A 22,897-nucleotide genomic window follows, 5' to 3' on the forward strand; every position below is an offset into this window, starting at 1 on the left:
GAAATATTCTTCTGTAAATCATTCATTGTGTTCAGCAGAAGAAAAAGAATGTCAAATACATCTGGGATGGCATGAGGGTGAGTAAATGATAAGAGAATTTTCATTTTTGGGTGATCTCTCCCTTTAAATGTTTCTATATTCAGTGTCCATGTTACCTGAAAAAATGCCAGGCTATCCGAGTAACTATTCATTGTTGATTTTATACAACACTGTTTATGAATATAGGAATTGCGTTATGACTAAAACAATCCAAAATAAATCAAAATAGTTATATTTTAACATCTTTGAAGTAGCCATCCTTTGCATAGACTTTACAGAAATGTGCTCAACATTTTCTCAAACATCTTCTTGAGGAATCACCCTGGGATGTTTTTTAAACAGTATTGAAGGAGTTCCCATCAATACTGGGCACTAATTAGCTGCTTTTAATTTAGCTGCATATTAAAAACTTTTTTTTTTAAATAGCATTTTTATTTTTGTCATTAAATAAATTAATATGTTGGCACAATTATATTTTTGTCTACAAAACTCATTTCAAACATTTAAGCACATGCCTTCAAATCAAAAGGTTTTAAAGATCATGAGAAACATTTCAGTCAAGTGACCCCAAACTTTTGAACAGCAGTGTAGACACAGAAAAACTCCAGTCACATGGTGTCCCCAGATATCTAAGCTCATCTGAAATTCTTTGTAAACCAGCAGTAGCAATTGCATGCTGGTACTGCAGATTCGCAAGCCATGATTTTCGATTGTCACATATAACCAGGGATTTGTTATGATTATCCTGGTTATATGTGACAAAGGACATTCTCTGAAGGAAGAAAGTTGCTTTCAATGTGGTATTATATAACCACAGAGCAGTAGCTGTGTTTCTTAAAGCAGTAGTCTTATCAGTCAAAACCAAATTTTCCATGATATTTTGGAATAAAATGGTTTTATGTACTAGGCAAAATGTTTCAGAAAGGAAAAAGGTCTCCAGTTCCATTTAAACTGAACTGCAAAAATAGCTGTATTCGAACTTCTGCAACTTTCTTAAGTCAGACAGGCAAAAGCATTGCCCCATTTACATCAACGATGCCTAATCATTTTTTAGCAACTTGGCAAACCCAGTAGAAGTGGAGTATTGTGCAGGAAGTACTGTAGGATAGATACTATTATTTCTAATCACCAAAAATTGAAGATGCTGTTCTTTCAGTAGGCATAAAACGATAATAGTAAAATATGGGGAAAGTTTGCAAAATGATGTGCCGTTTCTGGCTCCCAGCATTAAAAATTATTGGCTGACATTTATTTTTTACAAGGTCCCTGATCGTTTTAGTCTGACCTTAATAGTGCTTCATATTTCAATGCAGATTTGCAAAGAGACTGCAACCCTTAAACATTATTTCTCATTTAACATAGGCAAATGCCATTTACATGAAAGTCTAAATGGTTCAACAGCATAAAAAAACCTGTTTAACTCTAAGTTTAAACAAATGAGTGGAAATTGTCATTACAAATGTCTTGGATGCAAGAAATCTAACATTGTCAATGGTCCTCAAAGAAAATATATGATATGACCCAATAAATTGCTAAGATGTACTGCATTATTATTATTATTTTAGGTTTACTAAATCAAAATTTGTTCAGAACATCTAATGCACTTCTTAAAGTTGTTAGACCTAAGCACTGGAAGGGTTTTGGCTATTAAGATGGGCCCCACTGAGGTGGTCATGCTCTAATATGCTCAACCATCTTAAAAAAGGAATGTTTTAGCGCTAGAATGGTTCAAAGACATGTGTGAATCTACAGACCTTGTCAGAGAACAGCGATATGGGCTCGAAATACACTTCAGGTTACTCCACTGAGTCAGGGCAATTAAAAAAACGCTCATCGTTTAAAGAGCCTAATATCAAGTTCAGCCAACACTTTCATTGTTCCAGGACTTCCATACCACTGCTTCAACATAAAAGAAGGCATTAAGGTGTACTATGGAACTTCCATACCACCGAGTAAACATAAAGAAGGTGTGCTAGATATTTAGGTGTGTTAGCTTACAATGCAAAACAATTGTTGAGCTGCACTTCTCACAAAATCAATGCCACCATCCCTTTGCTTTGAGGTACAACAAAAACAAAAACATTTGAATGGGCTCCTTGTTGGTGAGGAGCAAAAAGACAGTACCTTGCTTATCCAGCTTTACAGCTTGTTTGCTAATTGTATTGTTTTCCAACTCATCTTGTAATTCTAGTACTATTTTCAACATCCTCAAAAGAAAGAAAAATTCAGTTGCTTTGATAAAGCAAAAAAGTTACGATTTTGAGTTTTCTCTGTAGCAATAAAAGGAACTAGCCATAGGCAATGTCTATATGAGCCATGGCTGCCCTAATGTCCACGCAGGTTTAATATATAATATAGAGCCCCCTGGTCATCAATTTCTTTTGTTTCCCATGAGGCATTATTCTTCTATCTTTGTCATGTCCCTCAGAGAGTCGAACAAAAGAAGAATTCCTATGCCATAGCCAAGACAATTGTCGCCAGGTCATTTTCAATATAAATTCACTCTTGTTGTGTAAATAAATATGTTCTAAGTGTAGAAAACACCTTTATTCGTTGGATGTGGAAAATATTTTCAAAGCGATATTAAGGTATGGCTGCACATTCTGTTTACTTCGCATGCTGGGATATAAGAGGATAAAAATCTTGATGAAATGAAAGACATTTATCTCTTGAGCTCCACAGCATTTCCATCAAAGTGTGCCATCTTCAGTACTCTCTGTCTCTGTCTGAGATATGTGGATGACCCATGAAGAAGATAAACCGACTAAAAAAATGAAGATGTGCAGTCTGAGCCTGTATCATACGGGAGAGTGAAAAACAACATCACGAAAATCACACAAGCACCTCAGACACACTAGGCTGGGTACTAGGTTCCCAAATGATTTTAAAGATAAAAAAATATGTCAATTCTGCTATCATTTACTCACCTTCATGAAGTTCTGAACTCATATGCTAATATGACATTTTCAAGAATGTCCATGCTGCCATATAATGCCAATTCATGGTGACCAAGGTTTTAAAGCTCCAAAAAGTACAAACAAAAGCACAAAAAAAACACACCATAAAGGTATCTTAAAAAGTATAATATTGTATCTGTTTTCCAAGACTCATAACTCACCGAAATTTCAATTCTGTACCTCAGCATGATCTCACAAATCTCATTTGCCCTCAAGTTCAAATTTAAATATGGCTCTTTCGAAGAGTTACAAGTTATTGCAGGAAGCATCATTGAATTTAGTGTAGCAAAGTGAAGGAGAATGAAATTTGAAAGCTGTAGTAGAGGAGAAGATTTGTATCTTTATAACTTTAAATATCGTCTAAAGAATGACATGTTAATAATAAAGTCCAAAGTATACTTCTGTTTTCTGCATGCCACTGCAACTGTGCGTGTGACTCAGATATCGTCATCAGCATAGAAAGTACACTGTCCACGTACAGCCCAGTTTTTCCGGACATGCCGTCAGAACACATCTGTGCGAGTAATCTGCAAATGCACCTGGTGTTGTCTGGACCAAAAAGTATCACAAAGCAGTTGTTGTACATTGAACACAGTCTCCCTGTGAAAATAGTATTCTTTGAAAGGCTAGAGCAATCAATTTTGTGCGAGACGTAACGGCACAAAATTTACATGACTTTTTTCTGTTCCTCAAACAAAGGTATCATATGAACTCTTTAACTGTTTTTGTATATGTGAAGATGTGTGCACATTCTTATAACAATTTCAAATTAAATTTAAAGTACTTTACAGGGAAAATAATTTACGCAATGTTGCCAAAGCATCAATATACACACAAATACCAATTTCCATTAATATTTAATCGCCTTAAAAACTGACAGAGGCGTGTAAATGGACAGCTGACAATGTTTGGCTACCTTATAAATGTGCTTTGTCCATTTTCAAATGATTTCCACTGTTTCTAAAGGTTGCTGGAGACTGACAAGTGTGCCGCAACAAATCCCTAGAGGCCAAAAATATTGCCGTAATATCCCTGGAGTAAAAGTCTATGTGAGAGACATCAGTATTCACCTTGAATAGAGACAATGGGGTGCTCTAGGCGGGTACACTCTGGCCTTGTGTGGTGTTCTGGCGTTGGGATGGGCTCTGTGGGTGCAGGGGGCCTCTGGGATAATGTAACTGGAAATGGAAGAGTGATGAAACAGAGGATAAGGCCGGGCACAGCCAGGGAAGCCACGCCCCACGGCAACACTGTCATGGTGACGGAGGCCGACCTCTCATCTACCTGCCAAGGTGGGCCTCTGGAATGCACCTGTTTGGAAGAAAAAGATAGATTCATATTGAATATGCTATTTTGTTTTATCATTTTATCAATTTTATACAACTGTACTGTACACACTACACTTGCTGAGGAAGTATTCCTGGTTAAGCTGGTGAAAATACCTGGTGGGGAATCCAGATATTTATTTCCCCAGAATATGTACATTAAGTAGTTACTTTGGCAGCTATCTGAAGTTCTCTTTACGGCTTTGTCAATAAATCTTTGCTGACTTTACTGATATGTGCATTAAAACAACAGTTCACATATGAACAAAAAAATGAAATGCAAAGGAGTAATTTCATGAACAATTGATTTTGTCTTGATCTTTTGAAATAAACAGTTTGATACACTTTATATTAGGTGGCCTTAACTACTTTGTACTAACATTAAATACATACAAGACTGTATTTACTGTGTAACTACATGTTGTTATGCAAAATATCCACATTTGCCGCAACTGAGGTTGAGGTACGGGTAGGATTAGGAGTAAAGGTAGGGTTAGGATAAGGGTTAGGTTTTGGGGTAAGGGTTGGGTTAGGGGTAAAATTAACTGCATAACTACAAATGTAATTTAATGCAGGTACTTTAAATGTAATTACAATGCAACAACATGTATGTACATAATAAGTACATTGTATCCAAATAGTTCAATACATAGTAGATAAGGCCACCTCATATAATGTGTCCGTACTATGTACCACTATAGCTGACCGATATAAGTTGTTCAATGGCCAGTGTCGATGCGGATATTTAATAATGGCAAATGAGACATACATCAAATTGTTAAATAAAAAAATTATAATTAATATTAAATAATAATTCAATAAAATAAAAAACAGAAGGTACAACTATTTCAGTTGGTAATTAATCAAACGATGATTAATTCATCAAATGTTTTGCTGTTCCTGACTGTAGTAAGACACATGCTGCTCTAAATACAAATCTAAAAGGATCTCAATGTTAGAAACGAGTAGCTGAAGTTTATTTTTTACAAAGTTCCCTGATCATTTCAGTCCGACCTGAACCATTTTAGATCAGCCTTGAATGTTTTGTGTTTGTGACCCTGTCTCTGTTACAAATGAAGGAGGTCACGAGGGCAGGATCTAGGTGCAGCTATTTTAATAAGAAAAAACTAAATACAAAACAGGATGAACATGGAAACAGGTCAAGACAGGAAACCAGGAAGCGAAACAAACGAAAACAAACAGGACTGAAACCAGAGCATGAACTGGGGAGAAACATTAAGAACTGACAAAGGTGAACAGAAAACAGGGCATTATATACATGAGGGATCATTAGGTATATGAAACACAGGTGAAAACAATAGGGAAGAGCTGGTAAAAATCAGGGCAGGGAATCATGGGAAGTGTAGTCAAGGGGGAAACAGATGACAGAGGCAAAACACAGGGCAAACAACAGAGAATCGTAACAGTCGCAATATAATGCAGGCTTTGCAAAGTGGCTGTTGTTGAAGGACTGTGCCAACTACATTGACCCAAACAGCAAACTCACAACCTGTAAGTACGCTTAATTTTAATTTTACACAAAAAAAGCTTAGCCAATCATAGCATATCAGTTACAAGGAGGTCTAGTAAAACTCGAAAAGTTTTATCGAAAAGTATAACAGAATAATACAACAAAAAATTATATATTACATTTTTTTTTATATAAAAATGTCAAATAAATAAAGCTTTAAAGGGATAAGTTCTGTCATCACTTACCCTCATGTTGTTTCAAAATGTATTCATGTTTACTGCATAATTTTAATAAAGTTACCCTGATGGTGTTAAGTGTTTGTGTGAGAGACACTGAACACTGTCTCAATGATTGATGAACTTCATGTCATCATGTGGCCTTATGAAATTACTTAAATTAAATGATGTGATTAACAATGCATTATATAGCGAAAACCTGATTTTTACAGATTCAGAAGTTTAATATATTACGTTTATCATTTAATAATGTAAACAACGATATTGCACCATAAAATATACCATAAAAAATTTTTTTGTAAAGTTATTTACATTTTTACTGTATTTTTTATAGAATTATTCTGGCAACCACAGCTGCCATTTTTTTTTTGTTGTTGTTTTTGGTTTTTTTGTAAAAACAACAGAATTTTTTTAAAATGGGCCTAACATATTCACTTGTGTTCTTCAAAAGAAAGTAATCGGGTAACTGTATCGGCGAGTAAGTGACAACATTTTTATGTTTGGCTTAACTATCCCATTAAACCTTATACGGACACATATATATTTAGAGGAACTCTTTAGAAGAGCTCTTTAGTCATTATTATTGTGAACATAAATCTCGCTAGATATCTAGCAAGCAAGAACAACTTCTGAATCAAAACAAATTAGTGATATTATATGGAGGTGAAAAACATTCAGTAATTGTGTTTACTGAGACTGGGAAATTGGGGTAGGAATCAGGGGTGTGGGGTGCTGTCGTTAAAAATTCCTAGCAGTAAGTGGTGGCTTGGCTCGATAAAAGAAAACCCCTTAAGCGCCCAGGCACTTCCGTCTCCTTCATATGCGGAGGAGTTTTAATGGAGTTGTGGCATGACAACTCCATCTTTATTCAAAGTGCAGTGCAGTCATATTACAGCAAGCAGCAGTTAGCTCAATCCCTGCTTTCTTTGGTACCCTACAATTTACCTCGCACACAGCATATGCTAACTGCTCAACTTGCGTGTCACAACACATATCAATTAAAGGGGCATTGACAGTCTTCAATGAGCAAAATTGTGGACCTAGTAGACCAAGCTTTCATCGTTCGCTCACATTCTGACAACATACTGGAAATCTAGTATCCTTAAGGAACCCATTAGCAAGAATAAGCACTATTTCCCAAAAGAGCCTTCAACAAAACAAGAGTCTTACAGCACTCTTAAGTGGCAGTAAATTTAGTGGAGAAGAAATGTGAATATAAACTCAATATATCTTCAATAAATGTGCATTTTGCAACTATGTACATTACAAGAACAAAATGTTTTGCAAAACAATGCAAAGCATCAAGTAGCCTAATGTCAATAAAGAACCAATGCGATTAGAGTGACATTTTCATTTACTTAAATTGCTAATGAAATGAACAAATAACTTTTAGTCAGGCATTTTTTACTTGTAGGGATAAACAAAGGAGATTTGTTGAATCATCTACATGGGTAAACTAAATGGCTCATGGAACCATCATTCATGGGATTCTTTTCCAAATGTAAATGTGATTCATAACTCCCAAAACAGCAGTGTGTACATGGTCATAGTCAAGCAGCTAAAAATTCATAAACCTCTGAAATAAGCCACTCAAGGTTGTGTACCTCCCACGTTAATGCTATTTCACTGTGGACATGATGTATAGAGTTTATAACCACACAGAAGCAAGCAGTACATCATCACCTTCAAAGCAGAGCCTAAGTGAAAATTGTGCCACGCAATATCATTTACTGTAAGTGCTTTTAAAAAAAGAATGAATCCATGCTATCTACAGAGAAGCTCCAGTGCAAATTCTCAGTTTCTCAGTTAAATCGGGAAATCAATAACAAATTATTAGCTTGGTTATGTGGCAAATTACCATGATGCCTACTCAATTACCCCTCTCGCAACAGTAGGTAACTAATTAGGCAAATGAATGTGGCAACTGGATTGCTATACAGGCAACTCTCTGTGCAATCCATAATGATTCAAAGTACACTCATCTCTAGGAGGAAATACCCCACAACCGAGTAACAACAAAAAAATTCTTGTTGACTTGGGGAACAGTGAAAATTTTAGCAAACCATGTGTTATGAACTTTTCCTTGCAAGTGTAAATTCAACTATCAAGGATGCAAGTGGTACAGAAATGCACTGCATGTGTATGAATATATAAAATATATATTATATATAGCCTCTAACGTGCATAATGTCTGATGCATCAACGAGGTAAAGCAATATTTTTGTGTATGTTCCAAACGGCTAACACAGCTTACAGCACCTTTAAAGCCATGCTCGTACTAATACGTTTTTGGCCAAAAGTGCATTGATTTTGCTACATTTATGCCTCTCGTCCACACTAGAATGCCTCTACCGAAAAATATGTTTTAGTGTGGATGTGGCCTAAGACATTACTACAACAATCCAACTACACTTCTGGCCTAGGATCTGATTCTTGCTGCAGATCCACTGTAAAAAGTGCGGATTTTGCTGATGTTAAACTCAAGACAAAGACAAGTGCTGTTGTGATGGGAAACAGTTGGATCTGAACTAGCAGCTCTGGACCCAAGAGAGGAGCTTAAAGAAATCAACACAAATAAAGCTAATTCACACAAACAAGCATTACATGGGAAGTTCAAAAGCAGTTACTAACAACTTGCTTCACCCAACAGTAAGCCCACAGCAGTGAGCTAATTAGTCCCAATCCTAAATATAGCTGCAAGCAGCAATTCAGGGGCCAAGCACATCAACCATTATAGTCATGCAATATAGTCATGATTTTAGGCAAAATGTTTGAAAAACCATGAATATTATCAATTGCAAAGGGACATAAAAGCTTATTACTTTTGACCAACAGGTGGCGCTGTCACAAAATTGATATGGTGTGGTCAACGTGTGGTCATGATGACTCATATAAAGTGTTGACTCTTTATATGATGACTCATATAAAGTACGCCAAAGCGTTGCCGAGATAGAGACTGAAAATCATTCTGACACAGTGCCATCAAATTCATTGTTGAGTTAAACGAAAACGGTTTGGTCTATCATCAAAATCCATACCTTTTTGTCGGCATGGTCTGAAGGTGGTCTGACTTGATTTTGGTTAAAATCTGACACGCTCTAGGAGGAGTTATAAAAAGTATGTTTTTAAAGGATTTCAAAATGCTGGAAAGTTAGTTTGATCGATCATGGCATAATTGGTATCCACTTTCTCAGCATGACCCACTGAATCTACCATGACAACAGCACAAAGTAATCGAAAGTTATTAGCATTTTATTCAAATTTGGTATTTGACCAGATAACTTTTAACCAGAAGGTGGCGTGTCCCAAAACTTTTTGAGTACTTTCATGGCATTGTGCCAATGACACATAACGAGTTTTGTAACGATATGCCAATGTGTTTGAAAAATAAAGCATTTTACACAAAATTCTAAATGGTCAACACCCAAAATGGTCGACATAGGAAAATTTGTTAGCATTTTACTCATCTCGCACAGAATCTAACAAGACCAGATTTGTGATTTTAGGTCAAACCATTCAGAGGTTATAAGCAAAAATAAAAAAATATAATATCTTGTGACCACTAGGTGGCGCTGTGCCGAAACTGTGCAGGTACCCACAGGTCATGGTTGTCATAACCTAGTTTGGTGTGAATATGCTAAAGCGCTGCAGAGATATAGCCTCACATCCAATTTTGAGTGCTCTACATCGAATTTGTTCATGCGTTAATCGAGAACCGTTAGACTAATATACTTGAATGCCATAATTTCTTGTCAGCCTGGTCTGAAGATTATCTGAGTCAAATTTCGTGCAAATCGGAGGAACGGTCTAGGAGGAGTTCTAAAAAATTCTAAATGCCGAAAAAATTTCAAGACGAAAAATGAAGACATAGGGTGCAATCTATTCGTCTCGAGCAAAGGATTCAGAAGCAAGTGTAATTCTAGCACGTATGGTTCAAAAGTTATTAGCATAAACATTTGGGCAGGTGGTGGCACTAGAGGGTTTGAGTTAGAGACTCCAAATTTGCTCCAGTTAATGTTCAGACTGTACTCTATATGTGTGCCAAATTTCACAACTTTCCTGCATAGAGTTCTATAGGCTGCCATAGACTCAATGGCGAAAGAAGAAGAAGAAGAATAAAAAGAACACAAGCGATTACAATAGGTGCCTACGCACTTTCAGTGCTTGACCCCTTAAAAATAACACTAACGATTACAATAGGTGCCTAAGCACTTTCAGTGCTTGGCCCCTAAATAGCTAAAGGCATTAAGGATCTATCACTGCATTCCTCTTCACTGTACATTCAGAACAGCAGAAAACAACTCCCTTCAAAACATACCCCTCTGTGAACATTTCACCTTTAAATTGGAGCTCACACATTCCCCTATGCCCAACAACACTTAACACTTTGGCCACTGGGGAAAGTGTTTCGAATTTCGGCAAGCACAGACCAATTTTAGCTAAAGAAAAGTAAATCTACTGTTTCCTATTTCGCTGTGAGATCAGTCTGGGGCACTTGGCTTAAGGAACCTCCCTCCATTAAACTAATGAATGCACAGTGCGCTTCTGTCAATAGCACCTAGATCAGGCAGGATAACTTGTGCCCTACAGGATTCTCACCCTACCCAATCCCCCTGCATGTTTCCATGGAAACAGACCTGGCTAATGAACAAGTTATTAACACTGTTGGAAAATTGCAAAAGATGGCGTAGATCTGTTTGCCACCTCACAGGCAAGACAGGCCCCCTCTAAGACAACAGAGCAGGTATAGCCAAAGAGCAAACACAAACTCTCTTAGTGAGCTGCGATTCTTAATTTAACAACTCACCAATTGACAGTGATGTCAAACGGGGGCATCAAGATCTGTCAACGAGAAACAATCGCAGAGCCTGAGTGTCTGGACGGGAGCAGATTAGTCAACAGCAGTTTCTTACGTATCTTCTGGGCTGCTCATATGACAATAAGATGAACAAAAATACAGAAGGTCTCCATCTCTGAAAGAACACTTGGTAGTAACACTGAGCTGTGGCTCAGAGATTATCCAGGATAAAACTTAATCAACAACATAACCACAACCACAAACAGCAACGGCTATGACAAGGGTGCTTGACTGTCTGCAATAGAAATTGCTTTTTGGTGGATGTCAAGAAGAGAAAATGTTTATTCATTTAAACACATTGCTAAAAGTGCAATTTAAAGGATGAAATATCAATTTAACATATTTTTTATACAATTATTGATATATTAAAAAATATAAATGAACATGTATTATGCTATTATGGGCAACATGCCACTATACAGACAGAAAGTAAACAGAAAGCATTTTTTATCCCCTTTTCTCCCAATTTGGTTTGCCCAATTCCCACTACTTAGTAGGTCCTTGTGGTGGCGCGGTTGCTCACCTCAATCCGGGTGGCAGAGGACAAGCCTCAGTTGCCTCCGCTTCTTAGACTGTCAATCGGCGCAACTTATTACATGGCTCGCTGTGCATGACACCACAGAGACTCAAAGCACGTGGAGGCTCATGCTACTCTCCGCGATCCACACACAAATTACCATTGAGAGCGAGAACCCCTAATTGCGACCACGAGGAGGTTACTCCATGTGACTCTACCCTCCCTAGCAACCGGTCCAATTTGGTTGCTTAGGACACCTGGCTGCAGTCACTCAGCATGCCCTGGATTATAGTGTCAATACTCGCTGAGCAACCCAGGCCCCCAACAGAAAGCATATTTAACTGTTTTCACTTTGACACACCTTATTAGAAATAAGATGCTGAAAAAAACACATTTACACAATACAACTGCCAAAGACGTCTGAGTATGTAGACCAACAATTACAAAATAGTGCAGACAGAATGCACTTAGGTCTTAAATTTGTTTGAATTTTCCTGCTTTTCTCAAATATTGAAATATGGAATTAATTGTGATTAATAAATTAGATGATCGGGTAATTCGAGTAAAAATTTGTATTGACTAAAAACACCCGAGGCTATCATAAAGATATCTACATCAAAGATGTCATCTAAGATAAATGAATAGTTAATGATTTTTAATTATTGACAGACCCTCTATCAACCTCTATTCACATAAATATGAAATCACTGCACTATATGACTTGCATTCATCATCACCCACAAGACGTTATACATTTGTGAATTTACATATTGGATGATATTAGCCCATACCACAAAAAATACAGAATAAAACTGGAAACAAGACAATTATGAAGTACATTGTCACTGACAAGAAAATGTAAAATCACTGATATTTTATATGAAAATACAATCAGTATCCAATGCAAAATGTCTCAAAGCAGGGTAGTGACAAGGACTTCCATTGATCCCAAATAAAAAAGTATATTTTTGTGGATTACATTTTTTCAGTTCTTCCTATCTGCACAGAGTTCATATAAGTAAGTGGTTCATAAGCATGTTTAGTTGGATCATAAACTTCCATATACGAATAAGGGCATATCAATCCTTCTACAAATGTGTCCTCAAAGCGGGACTCATTCAGATTACACAGCTTTTGGACTGACAGATTTGATGATTTCTCTAGCTCAAGTCATATGGCAGCTGTAAACAGTCACCCACCCCTGTAGTAAGTCCTCTCCTCAAAGCATGCTGCTTCCCATAACGTATTCACAGCAGATTTTGCATCTCTTTTAGGCTAAGGTACCACTTCTATACCCAACCTTGCGAACTGGTTTAAAGCTGCTGCCTAGGGGTCTTGAAGGTCTGACCAATATCTCTGCATAAGTAAACTTATATCACAGTAACGATATATATCACACTGTAGTTAATTTAGCTGGAAATTCACTGGTTAATGGTAACTACTTTAACAACTATGTTGCCTATTTATTTAATTTTTTTTATAATACAGTGAATAATTTACTATTCAGATTAAAGGTAGCATGTGTATATGTTTTGGATGTATACAGTGTATACATTATAAATGATACATTTTTTATTGCGATTAATCGCAGATTATGAAAGTACTCAAATTTGACTATACGTAAATACCATTTTTCCTGTCAAGATGCATTTATTTCCTCCTTAGGAAAGAAAACAAACAAAATGTTGCAATAATGTTTTATTAACATTTTCCAAACAAAGCTTTCCTCAATATGAAGATGAAACTGCACTAAAATAGCACCACTGCAAATAACATTAAACGTTTTCCAAAGTCTAAGTGGCAGGTTGACTAATTAAAAGATGTAGTCCCCATAGGTAAAGTATTCATTGCAATGCACATTGAATCTCTTAACACAAGACAGGCTCCCTCAAGATAATCTGCATAACCCATTTTATGGAAACTTTAGTCACAAGGGCACAAAGTCACAAGACTATTCTTTAGTCTAATTTTCAGACATGCAAAACATGGAAACCAAAGTAGTAGCCGTGGCCAGAATAGCACCCACAATCCAATGGACCAGCCTCTGTTTGGAGACAGCTTCGCCTTGCTGTCCTTCAAAACAGACAAAGAGCTGCTCTGAGCATCTAAATCTCTGCGTGCGGTCCAGATAGATGCACAGAGCACAAACTGGACACAGCAACGACAACATCAAGGCCAACAAAATTCTTCCTCCTCTGAAGGGAGCCCTTGGCAGGTTCACCACCTTATCCCGAAAGGGAGTGGTGGAAACTTTGGGCACATAACCAGGCCGGGCCCTGAAGATCACATGAGAATGTGCCGGCCCGAACTCCAGGCATTCACTAGTTACAGGGAGCACCTGTAGGTCCTCAACCCTCTTGATAGAAGTGAGCACCAGAAGGGCCATCTTTAGAGACAAAGTGCTAAGATCGGCCTGCTCCAGGGGCTCAAAGGGAGCCCTCTGTAAGGCAGGTAGGACCACAGAGAGATCCCAAGAGGCAATCAGGCTCAGTCTAGGAGTATTCATTCTCCTCGCACCCTTGAGGAAACTGGTGATTAGGTTGTGGTGTCGTGAGGGTCTCAAGTCCAGCATATTGTGATATGCTGCTATAGCAGCCACATACACCTTCAGGGTGGAGGGAGACACCCGTCTCTCCAGCCCCTCCTGCAGGAAGGACAACACAGACACATTGCCGGACACATTTCAAAGGTTTAATTGTTTTCAGGATGCATCCGGCTCTGTATTTTTACAATACTTAATGTTTCTTCATCACTTTCACATTAAATATCTTACAACAGTTCTAATAGCCGAGGAAATATATGCATTGCTGTGTAAACAGTATAGCAATATCAGTTGTATTGCTTATTTGAACCGTAGCACTGTATGTACTATTATACTGCCAAGATCTACCTGTACATACTGTATGCTTTGCCTGGACCACAAGGTATTTCAAATCAAAATTCAGATGTGCTTTTCTCTATTGATGTATTTACAATAGATGGGAAACATAAATAAACAAATATTAACAGTCATTTAGGTTTGAGCGAGCATGTTTCAGGTAATTTAGATGGCACATTATGCCGAGGTAACCTTGTCATAAGCTCCAACACCACAGGAATGTTAATGAGAACTAGTAGAGCACAAAGCTATTTAGACAGTCACCAGCTCAGATTTTGTGGGGGTCGCATTTATAGTTAAGGAACAACTGTTTGTCAATTAGGCTGAATATACAAATGGAGACCCACAAAGTAAATGGCATAATGTCAGCTCACTGTCTCCAAATTAAATAAGTTTCTGGGAAGACAAATACAATTGTAAGCATTTCACACTTGTCATTTTCCCTTTACATCATTTTTAAGGACCAACTGGAGGAAGATGGCAAACAGTCTAGTCAATATGATACAGTACGATTTGTGAATGAATCATTCAGACAGTTTTGTGAAGCAAATAAACAAATTAATTGAAAAGATCTATTATTACTTCATGAAATCTACATTGCTACTTCTCTCATGAACTCATAAGCGAGAGCAAATGTTAAGATTTTAAGCAAATAGTGACTTCAATTTAGGTCTATACCTCACACAAAGCTACTGTATGACTTCAGAAGGCATTATACACTGATGAGCCAAAACAGTATGACCACCTGCCAGCTGTGGCACGTGTCAAATTGATGTCCACATGAATGGCCAAACCCAGGGTTTCCCAGCAGGACATTGCCCAGCGCATTACACTCCCTCTACCCGCTTGTCATCTTCCCACTGTCCATCCTGTTGCCATCACTCCTCCAGGTAAACAGCACACACAGCTGTCCACGTGATATAAAAGGAAACTGGACTCATCAGACCAGGCAACTTTCTTCCACTGCTCCAGTTCCGACGCTCACATTGTAGGTGCTTTCGAGGGTGGACAGAGCTCATCATGGCGCTCTGACCAGTCTGCGACTGCGTAGCCCCATACGCAGCATTTTCTTTGACACAACTTTCTGTCAGTTCGGACCACACAGGATGGCCTTCGTTGCCCTTGTGCATCGATGAGCATTGGACACCCAACACCCTGTTGCCAGTTTGTGGTTTGTCCCTCCTCAGAGTACAGTCATTAGGTACTCACCACTGCTGACAGGGAGCACCCCACAAGCCTTGCCATTTCAGAGATGCTCTGACTCAGTCGTCTGGCCTTAACAATTTGGCTCCTGTGAAAGTCGCTCAAGATCTTTATTCCTGCCCATTCCTCCTGCATTCAACATGTTAACTATGAGAACTGATTATTTGCTTGATATGTAATCTACCCAGACCTTGACATGTGGCCTTGTTAGGAGATGATCAATGTTATTTGCTTCAACTGTGTGTGGTCATAATGTTTTGGTATCTGTGTATATAAACGCACAAGATGTATGGACTTAATTTATTATACTTTATGGTGCTTTTATGTCTTTTTGATGCTTAAAAATCCAGTCCCCATTATTTGTAATTGCATGGATCCTTTTGTGTTCCATGGAAGAAAGTCATACAGGTTTAGAGCAACAATAGGGTAAGTAAATCATAATAAAATGTTCATTTTACCTGAACTAATCCTTTAAATAAACCCTTCTGTGAGCTTCTTTGGGGTTCGATCGTGTATTACTAACAGACAATACAGAAACTTCTTTAAAAAGGCTAAAAGCCTAACCATCAACTATGCTCCTAAAATTGCGTCTCTACTCACCCCGTGCCACAGATCTTCAAAGGCTGAGTTACACTAAATCTCTCTAAAAAACAGATCCAGTGTCCACTACCAGGGCCAAAAGAGGGGCAAAGGGGACCCTAAAGTCAGGGGAAAGGGGGTGCAAAGGAGCTTAATGACTGAATTCAGATCAAAGCTTCATAAAGGACACTTTTTGGTATTAGGGTGAGGGACGGGTCATGGAAATCACAGTAAATCTCCACGAGGCTGTCCTGAGGTATGTGCTTCGCTAACCTCATAGAAAAGATAAGACTTGGTCAATGTGCAGATACTCCAGGCATGTCCAGGAATGTATCTGATAACATATCAAATCTCCATTTATGGTTTTCATGCCTTCAGGGCTGTTGGCATCTGTAACAATGCAATTTCACACTTATCTGGGATTCCGGCATAAAGAGTGCAGCGACCGCTGAGAGTGCATGTGGGTGTTTCGAGAGTTTATCGGCTTGTTTGACTGATTCTCAGAGCTAGTGGATGTGTAGGAGTATTACACTACTTCAATAATGATCCACTAAAGCTTGTTGGCTGCGTTTCAGCATACATAGGATGAAATTAGGTCGCAACAATGGAGTTCACAACTTTATATAAGAGCAATCAGTTCAATTAAAGGTATAGTTCACCCAAAAATGAACATACTCTACTCAACCCTCATGCCATCGCAAATGTGTATGAATGATTTCTTCTGCAGAACACAAACAAAGATTTTTAGAAGAATATCTCAGATCTGTTAGTTCTTTTAATGCAAGTGAATGGTGGCCAGATGTCTGAAGGTCCAAATAAACAGATAAAAGATTCCAATGGTTAAATCCATATCGTTAAAAGCTATTTGATAGGTGTGGGTATAAGAAACAGACTTTTTTTTACTATAAATCTCCACTTTCACTTTCAGATGTGAAAGTAAAACTAAACATGCGCCACATGTGACTTTTAGATGTGAAAATTAACGTAAACAGGTGCCACGTGACTTTCAAATGTGAAAGTGAAAGTGGAGAATTATAGTAGAAAAGGACTTAAATACTTATTTTTCAGTTTTTTTACTTACCTTTCATATCACTTTTGGCATCTGGGATGATATAAGAGTGAATAAATGATGAGAGAAAATTTTACGTTTTGGGTGAACTATCCCTTTAAGGCGCAATCAGCTACATTCAGAGAGCATCACATAAACGTGAAATGATAAAATAAATCTCTAAATTGCAACTTCCTCATTTTACATTCGGAACAAGTTTGGAACAAAATGAGTTCAGTAAATTTGGACAGAATTTAAATGTTCCCAATCTAAGAGAAAACAAAAAACAATTCTGGTACTGGGTTGCCACTTGATGTCCAATGTAAAAACCATTGTTTTAGAGTGGTTCCTTCCATTTCTGCCAGCTTTTCTAAGTAGATACAGATATGATGTCATGTGTAGGCACAAAATAAGCACACACAAACACACAAACTCAACACAAACATTTGTCATAGCTGTGAGACAGTTTCATTTGGTGAGGGGCAATTGGGCTACTGGTGTCTGGCAGGGTGAGAGAGTAATCATCTCAAGCTGAGGAAAGTAGCGAAGCAATGCTGGTTGTGATCAGCTCAGCCATTTTGCCCCTGAAGTGCTTCTTCAAAGAGCCTGAGTCGCCACAGCTCTGCTGCTGGGAGTTTCTTTGAAAAGTGCAAAACCTTAAAAGTCCTTTAAGCACCACAAACTCCATTAAAAGCACAGCTTGATTGCAAGTGCAGGCATTTAATTTCGAACTGCTGTTCTAACTGAATACAAAAAGGTGCTTATCGAGTTATCAGTCCAGCATGTGAAAGATTAGCTCCAAGAAAGGGAGACAGTGCTCTGTGATTCTGCATGTTTTGTTAGTTTACTGCTTGAGGGGCATGAAGAGATGCTGATTAAGAAAAGAAGTACCCTACATTAAGCTTGGCAATTACAGGGTACTGATCGCCTCCCGACAGTCTAATCAGGGTCGTTCAGAGGAGGTCCTTGGCATATGACGTGCATTAAGTTATAAGTGTGATTCTGCACAGCCTGTGGTGACGGTCTCTTTACTTTTCAGACATAATACAGGCCAGTAGATTATAAAATGTTTATTTTTTAGAAAAGTATCCACTTCATACTATTTTCATTCCTAAAAATCATCTTAAATAGCATGTTTAGATAATATGCTACTCCAAAGCCTATGGTAACACATTTAGGCACTACACATCAGGTTACCAGTGACAAATAATTGGTCTGTGTCCATACCAAAATAAAAAATATTGAGTGACATAAAATGTCAAGGCTAATCAGAACATGCAGTACTTGATGACATGGAAGCTATTTTATCGCTTGTCACTTTTAACTTGTCACACTTTAATTTTTAAAATAAAAATTGTTAAACTAACAGACATTTTAGAATAATTTAAAGGGATAGTTCACCCAAAAATTTAAATTCTGTCATCAGTTACTCACCCACATGTTGCTCCAGACTCATATGACTTACCGTAATTTCCGGACTATTGAGCGCACCTGAATATAAGCTGCACCCACTGATTTTTAAATTAAATATTATTTTCAACATAAATAAGCCGCACCTGTCTGCCGCAGGTGCCTACCGGTACATTGAAACAAATTAACTTTACTCAGGCTTTAACGAATCACGGCTTGTAACAAAAATAAATAGGCTTTAACGAGACACGGTGTGGCAGCGGGGGTGTGGTCAAGCACCTGTCCGGGAGAGAAAAGCGGTAAGGGCGCTTACACCTGAGATAAATTATGTCTAACACCGGTGTCTAATTTCAGTAAGCATGGGGAGAGCGGCATAAAAAGGCAGCAGCCACAGAGCTGAGAAAGTGACACACGTCAGTCTAGTGTTGGCGCATAGAAGAACTGAGAAACTTTATAAAATTGATTGTAAACATTGCTGTGGCCATTAAAAGCCTTACCTGGAACGTCAAGTGCCCTGCTGAAAACTGTCACACTGGTGCCCGTGTGACAGTTTTCCCAAGAAGGACACGTGAAGCAGGGCACTTGAAATTAGACACCGGTGTTAGACATAATTTAGCGCAGGTCTAAGCGCCCTTACAGCTTTTCTCTCCCGGACAGGCGCTTGACCACGCCCCCGCTGCCACACACGGCTTGTAATAAAACATTTGCAGTAAACCTACCAAGAAAGTCATTGGTCACTATCTTCCTCCTCTTGTGCACATGAAACCACTGAAGTCATCTCCTTCGGTGTCGGAGTTGAATAGCCTCAGAGTCAATTCCTCACGCTGCTGTTTCCAGCGTCTTATCATCGACTCATTAAGACCAAGCTCCCGTGCAGCAGCCAGATCAATCGCCTTCAACTTGAAAGCAGCATCATATGCGTTTCTCCATGTCTTTGTCATGGTGAGGGTGACAAAATTACTACCGTAATCAGAATGATGGGAAGTTTGAGCGCGTTCGATTTAATCTAAACAGTAAACAAAAAGTTGTTTTGACCTTAACCCGTTCGGCAATTTCACTGGTCTAATGAAAGCTTCACGCCGCCAAAAAACTGAGCACGTCACAGAATGTTGTTTTTTTAATTTTTTTATAAAATTTGAAAGCGGGAAAAATCCATATATTAGCCGCGTCATTGTATAAGCCGCGAGGTTCAAAGTGTGGGAAAAAAGTTGCGGCTTATAGTCCGGAAATTACGGTACTTTCTTCTTCTCAGTCACCATTTACTTTCAAAAATATGCTCTCAAAGTAAACGGTGACTGAGGATAACATTCTGCCTAAAATTTGCTTTTGTGTTCCAAGTAAGTAAGAAAAGTCATACAGGTCTGGAACAACAGGAGGGGGAGTATATTATGACAGAATGTTAATTTTTGGGTGAACTATCCACTTATTTTTAAGTGTGCACACTTCAATGAGGTGCAAAACCTTTACATACCCCCTCAATCACTCTTGCCTTTACTGTCTGTGGCCTAAACCCCATTGGAGAATAATGTGGGTGGTTAGATCTGTTGGTTTAACTCAGTCTGAGCAGGCAGCTTGAGGGCTACCCTCCAATCTGAACTTGTGTCAGCCTGTATCATGTCCTTACACTTTGGCCACGTCCAGCCCTATCAAGTATCCACCCCATTTTCCAACTGCCTACCGGCTTGTAACACTGTATGTATCTATCGCAGATAGACAGACAGCCTGGGGTTACACATCATCTAGACTGTGCTCACTGACATGATCAGATTGCATAATGAGCTCACGTCACCTTTTTGTAGTTCACAGTATGTTATGTTAGATGATGATTCAATGGTTTAACTTTCAATAGGCTGAAAGAGGTCTACAGACAAACCAAATATTTCAATGGTTAAGCAATGTGATAGCTGAGCCCTTTCTTGTTGATCCCAAAGCTGCCTATGGAGGCGGTATTTTAAGGTATCATTGGTTTGTTCCCAATGCAGAAATGTGGGCATTTTAATTATGCAGTTTCCTAAAATACTTGATTTATACAAATTCAAAGGCAGCATTGCTTTATCCTTTGTAATGTACCATAGACCAGGGGCGGACTGGCTATAGGGAGAACAGGGACTTTTCACAGTGGGCCGGCCGCGAAAAGGGGTGGGAATGGGCGGCAATAAGCTGAAACGGGCTGCCACGTTATACCGAATGCTGGAAAGTACATAAAAATGTCCATATTTTACTCTCTGTGACAACGAGCTTACAGCTAACTAGCTAACCATGTAGCTACTTTCATACCTTGTCAGCTAAGTGGAAGCTAATGTGTAAACATGTATTCACCAAACTGTTTTATTCAGGATTCGCCATTTGGTACCCACTTCAAACAAACAATTCTAGTTGTTGCATGTAATATTTAAAAGTCTGGTTTTCCACCATTGAAAGTTTCCCCTGAACTTGCATAGCAGAATATGGTGAAACACTGCTGCCACTGTTTATCTCTTGACTCAGCAGCGAACCATGAGTTATTTTTTGTGACTGTTTTGATATACATTAACAGCGAAATATAGCTGATGATGTTTTGATAAGCAAGAAAACTGTAATTTAGTACAATTTAGAGGTCCTTGTCCTTTACATGAGTATTAACATGGCATTTTCTTTTACTTTATACTTTCACTCCTCTATATTTCAGAGGGAAATGTTAACAGAATTGTATGAGTTGCCCATGATGTAAGACAATGATAATAAGCATTCATTTTAATTATAAGGCAGAAGCAGTTAATTTAGGGATTTTGGGGCATTTTGTTCCTGGTTTGAACCTTGAAAAAAAGTCTCATGGATGTGACATTTTTGTGTTAGATTGACACTAGATTTGAGCATATGCACATCATTGTTTTATCTTGATATATTTATGAGATGTTTGCTTTCTCAGCCAGTCAGAGGCATTGGTCGTGACTCACAAATACGATATTACCATTCATCCTTACAGTGAGCGTGATCAAACCGCTTATACGTTGCAAATGAATAACTTTTAAGACATTTATAAAGATGCAAAAGCTCATAATATTTTTTAAATAGCACAGATGGTTTGTCATTTTTATGTTCATTAAATCGCAGACATAAAATGACATGTGTTTATTTTTTTATTGTATTTTGAGCTTACAAAACTGTGTATAATATATTTGTGCATTTTGTTTGTGTAGTTGTGAATAACAGTGCACATTTATGGAAGCTTTGATACTATTTACTCAATTAAAGTGAAATTAAACCGACTAGATGAAAAATGACAATTGGTGTGATCTCTCACCCATTCCCTCACTGCAGTGCTTACCACATCCTTTTATTTTTTCTTGCATTTTTCAAAACTGTAGTGAGAACTGATCTGTGCTGAAATTGGGTTTTATGACCTTTTAAACAAATATGCTCTGATTGTCTGTAATTGTGCCAGGTCGTGCAGCATTGTCGCGTTTAGTGTAGACAGAAAAATTGTTTCTCGCTGGAATCTTACCACATCTGATTAGGACACTGGCTTAAAAGTATATTGGATATTGAATGTGGTAAGGTATACATCTTTCACAAAATAATAATAGTGCAGTTGTGATGACCACAACAGGCAGAGTTCCGGGACAAAGAAACATCTGCAGCTCTGAATGATTCAGCATAAAAGCCTGGGTTAGGACATCTGATGGTCTTGCAAAAATGTGCCTGTCCACATGCCTTTAGCAGGCATGTCTATTAATAAAGTGCAGATCCTTAGCAAGGTGTTTCAGGCCAAAATGTCAGAAGCTGATGACTGCAGTATAAAGAGGGGAGTAAGACAGTAACTGTTTCACAGCTCTGAAGAAAACATAGCTAAAAGATAAAGAGACAAAAGCTTTTAGTGGTCTGCTATAAAGCCTGATTAGATATGCATGTGTATGCCAATACTGATTATCCCACTAATACTCTGTTGCAGGCCATACATTTCACATGATCCCTCTCTGACACTTTCAAGCTGTTGGTTTGTTGTAACTTGTGTTTAAAGTTCACTTCAAAGTAGCAAGATCCAATACCACATGAGCCTATTATAATAAAGTGGCATTCTGAAAGAACTGATCCTGATTTTAAAGCTTCAGTGTTGACAATACACTCCAATTAACTATTATCTCAAGAACAGCACATGGAATGCTGTTATAATGAACTCAACAGACAAAAAACAAACCCTGACAGACGCCCGAGACAATTTAATTGATGAATAAATTGATTGCGAGTGACTTCAAAAGAGACCAAGCCAACTGGGGATTGTATTCTAGTGGTAATCGTATCAGTCGCACACAAAGACACAACAAAACTCACAAGTATACAAAGGACACATATTTAGTAACAACATACAGGTCATCCAAGCTCATGAACATACCACC

General features: G+C 38.2%; 1 protein-coding gene across 4 annotated transcripts in view; it reads right to left on the reverse strand.

Annotated features, from left to right (window-relative positions):
• LOC127655137 (semaphorin-5B-like) overlaps nt 1-22,897 on the reverse strand; it is a 231,780-nt gene that overhangs the window by 134,868 nt on the left and 74,015 nt on the right. For all 4 annotated transcript variants that reach the window (XM_052142777.1, XM_052142779.1, XM_052142776.1 and 1 more), the window contains one exon: nt 4,067-4,307. In XM_052142777.1, the coding sequence (XP_051998737.1) occupies nt 4,067-4,253 (187 nt within the window). In that variant the 5' untranslated portion in view covers nt 4,254-4,307. The remainder of the gene's footprint in view (nt 1-4,066; nt 4,308-22,897) is intronic.

Source organism: Xyrauchen texanus, chromosome 14, assembly GCF_025860055.1.
Source record: "Xyrauchen texanus isolate HMW12.3.18 chromosome 14, RBS_HiC_50CHRs, whole genome shotgun sequence".
Taxonomy (NCBI): domain Eukaryota; kingdom Metazoa; phylum Chordata; class Actinopteri; order Cypriniformes; family Catostomidae; genus Xyrauchen; species Xyrauchen texanus.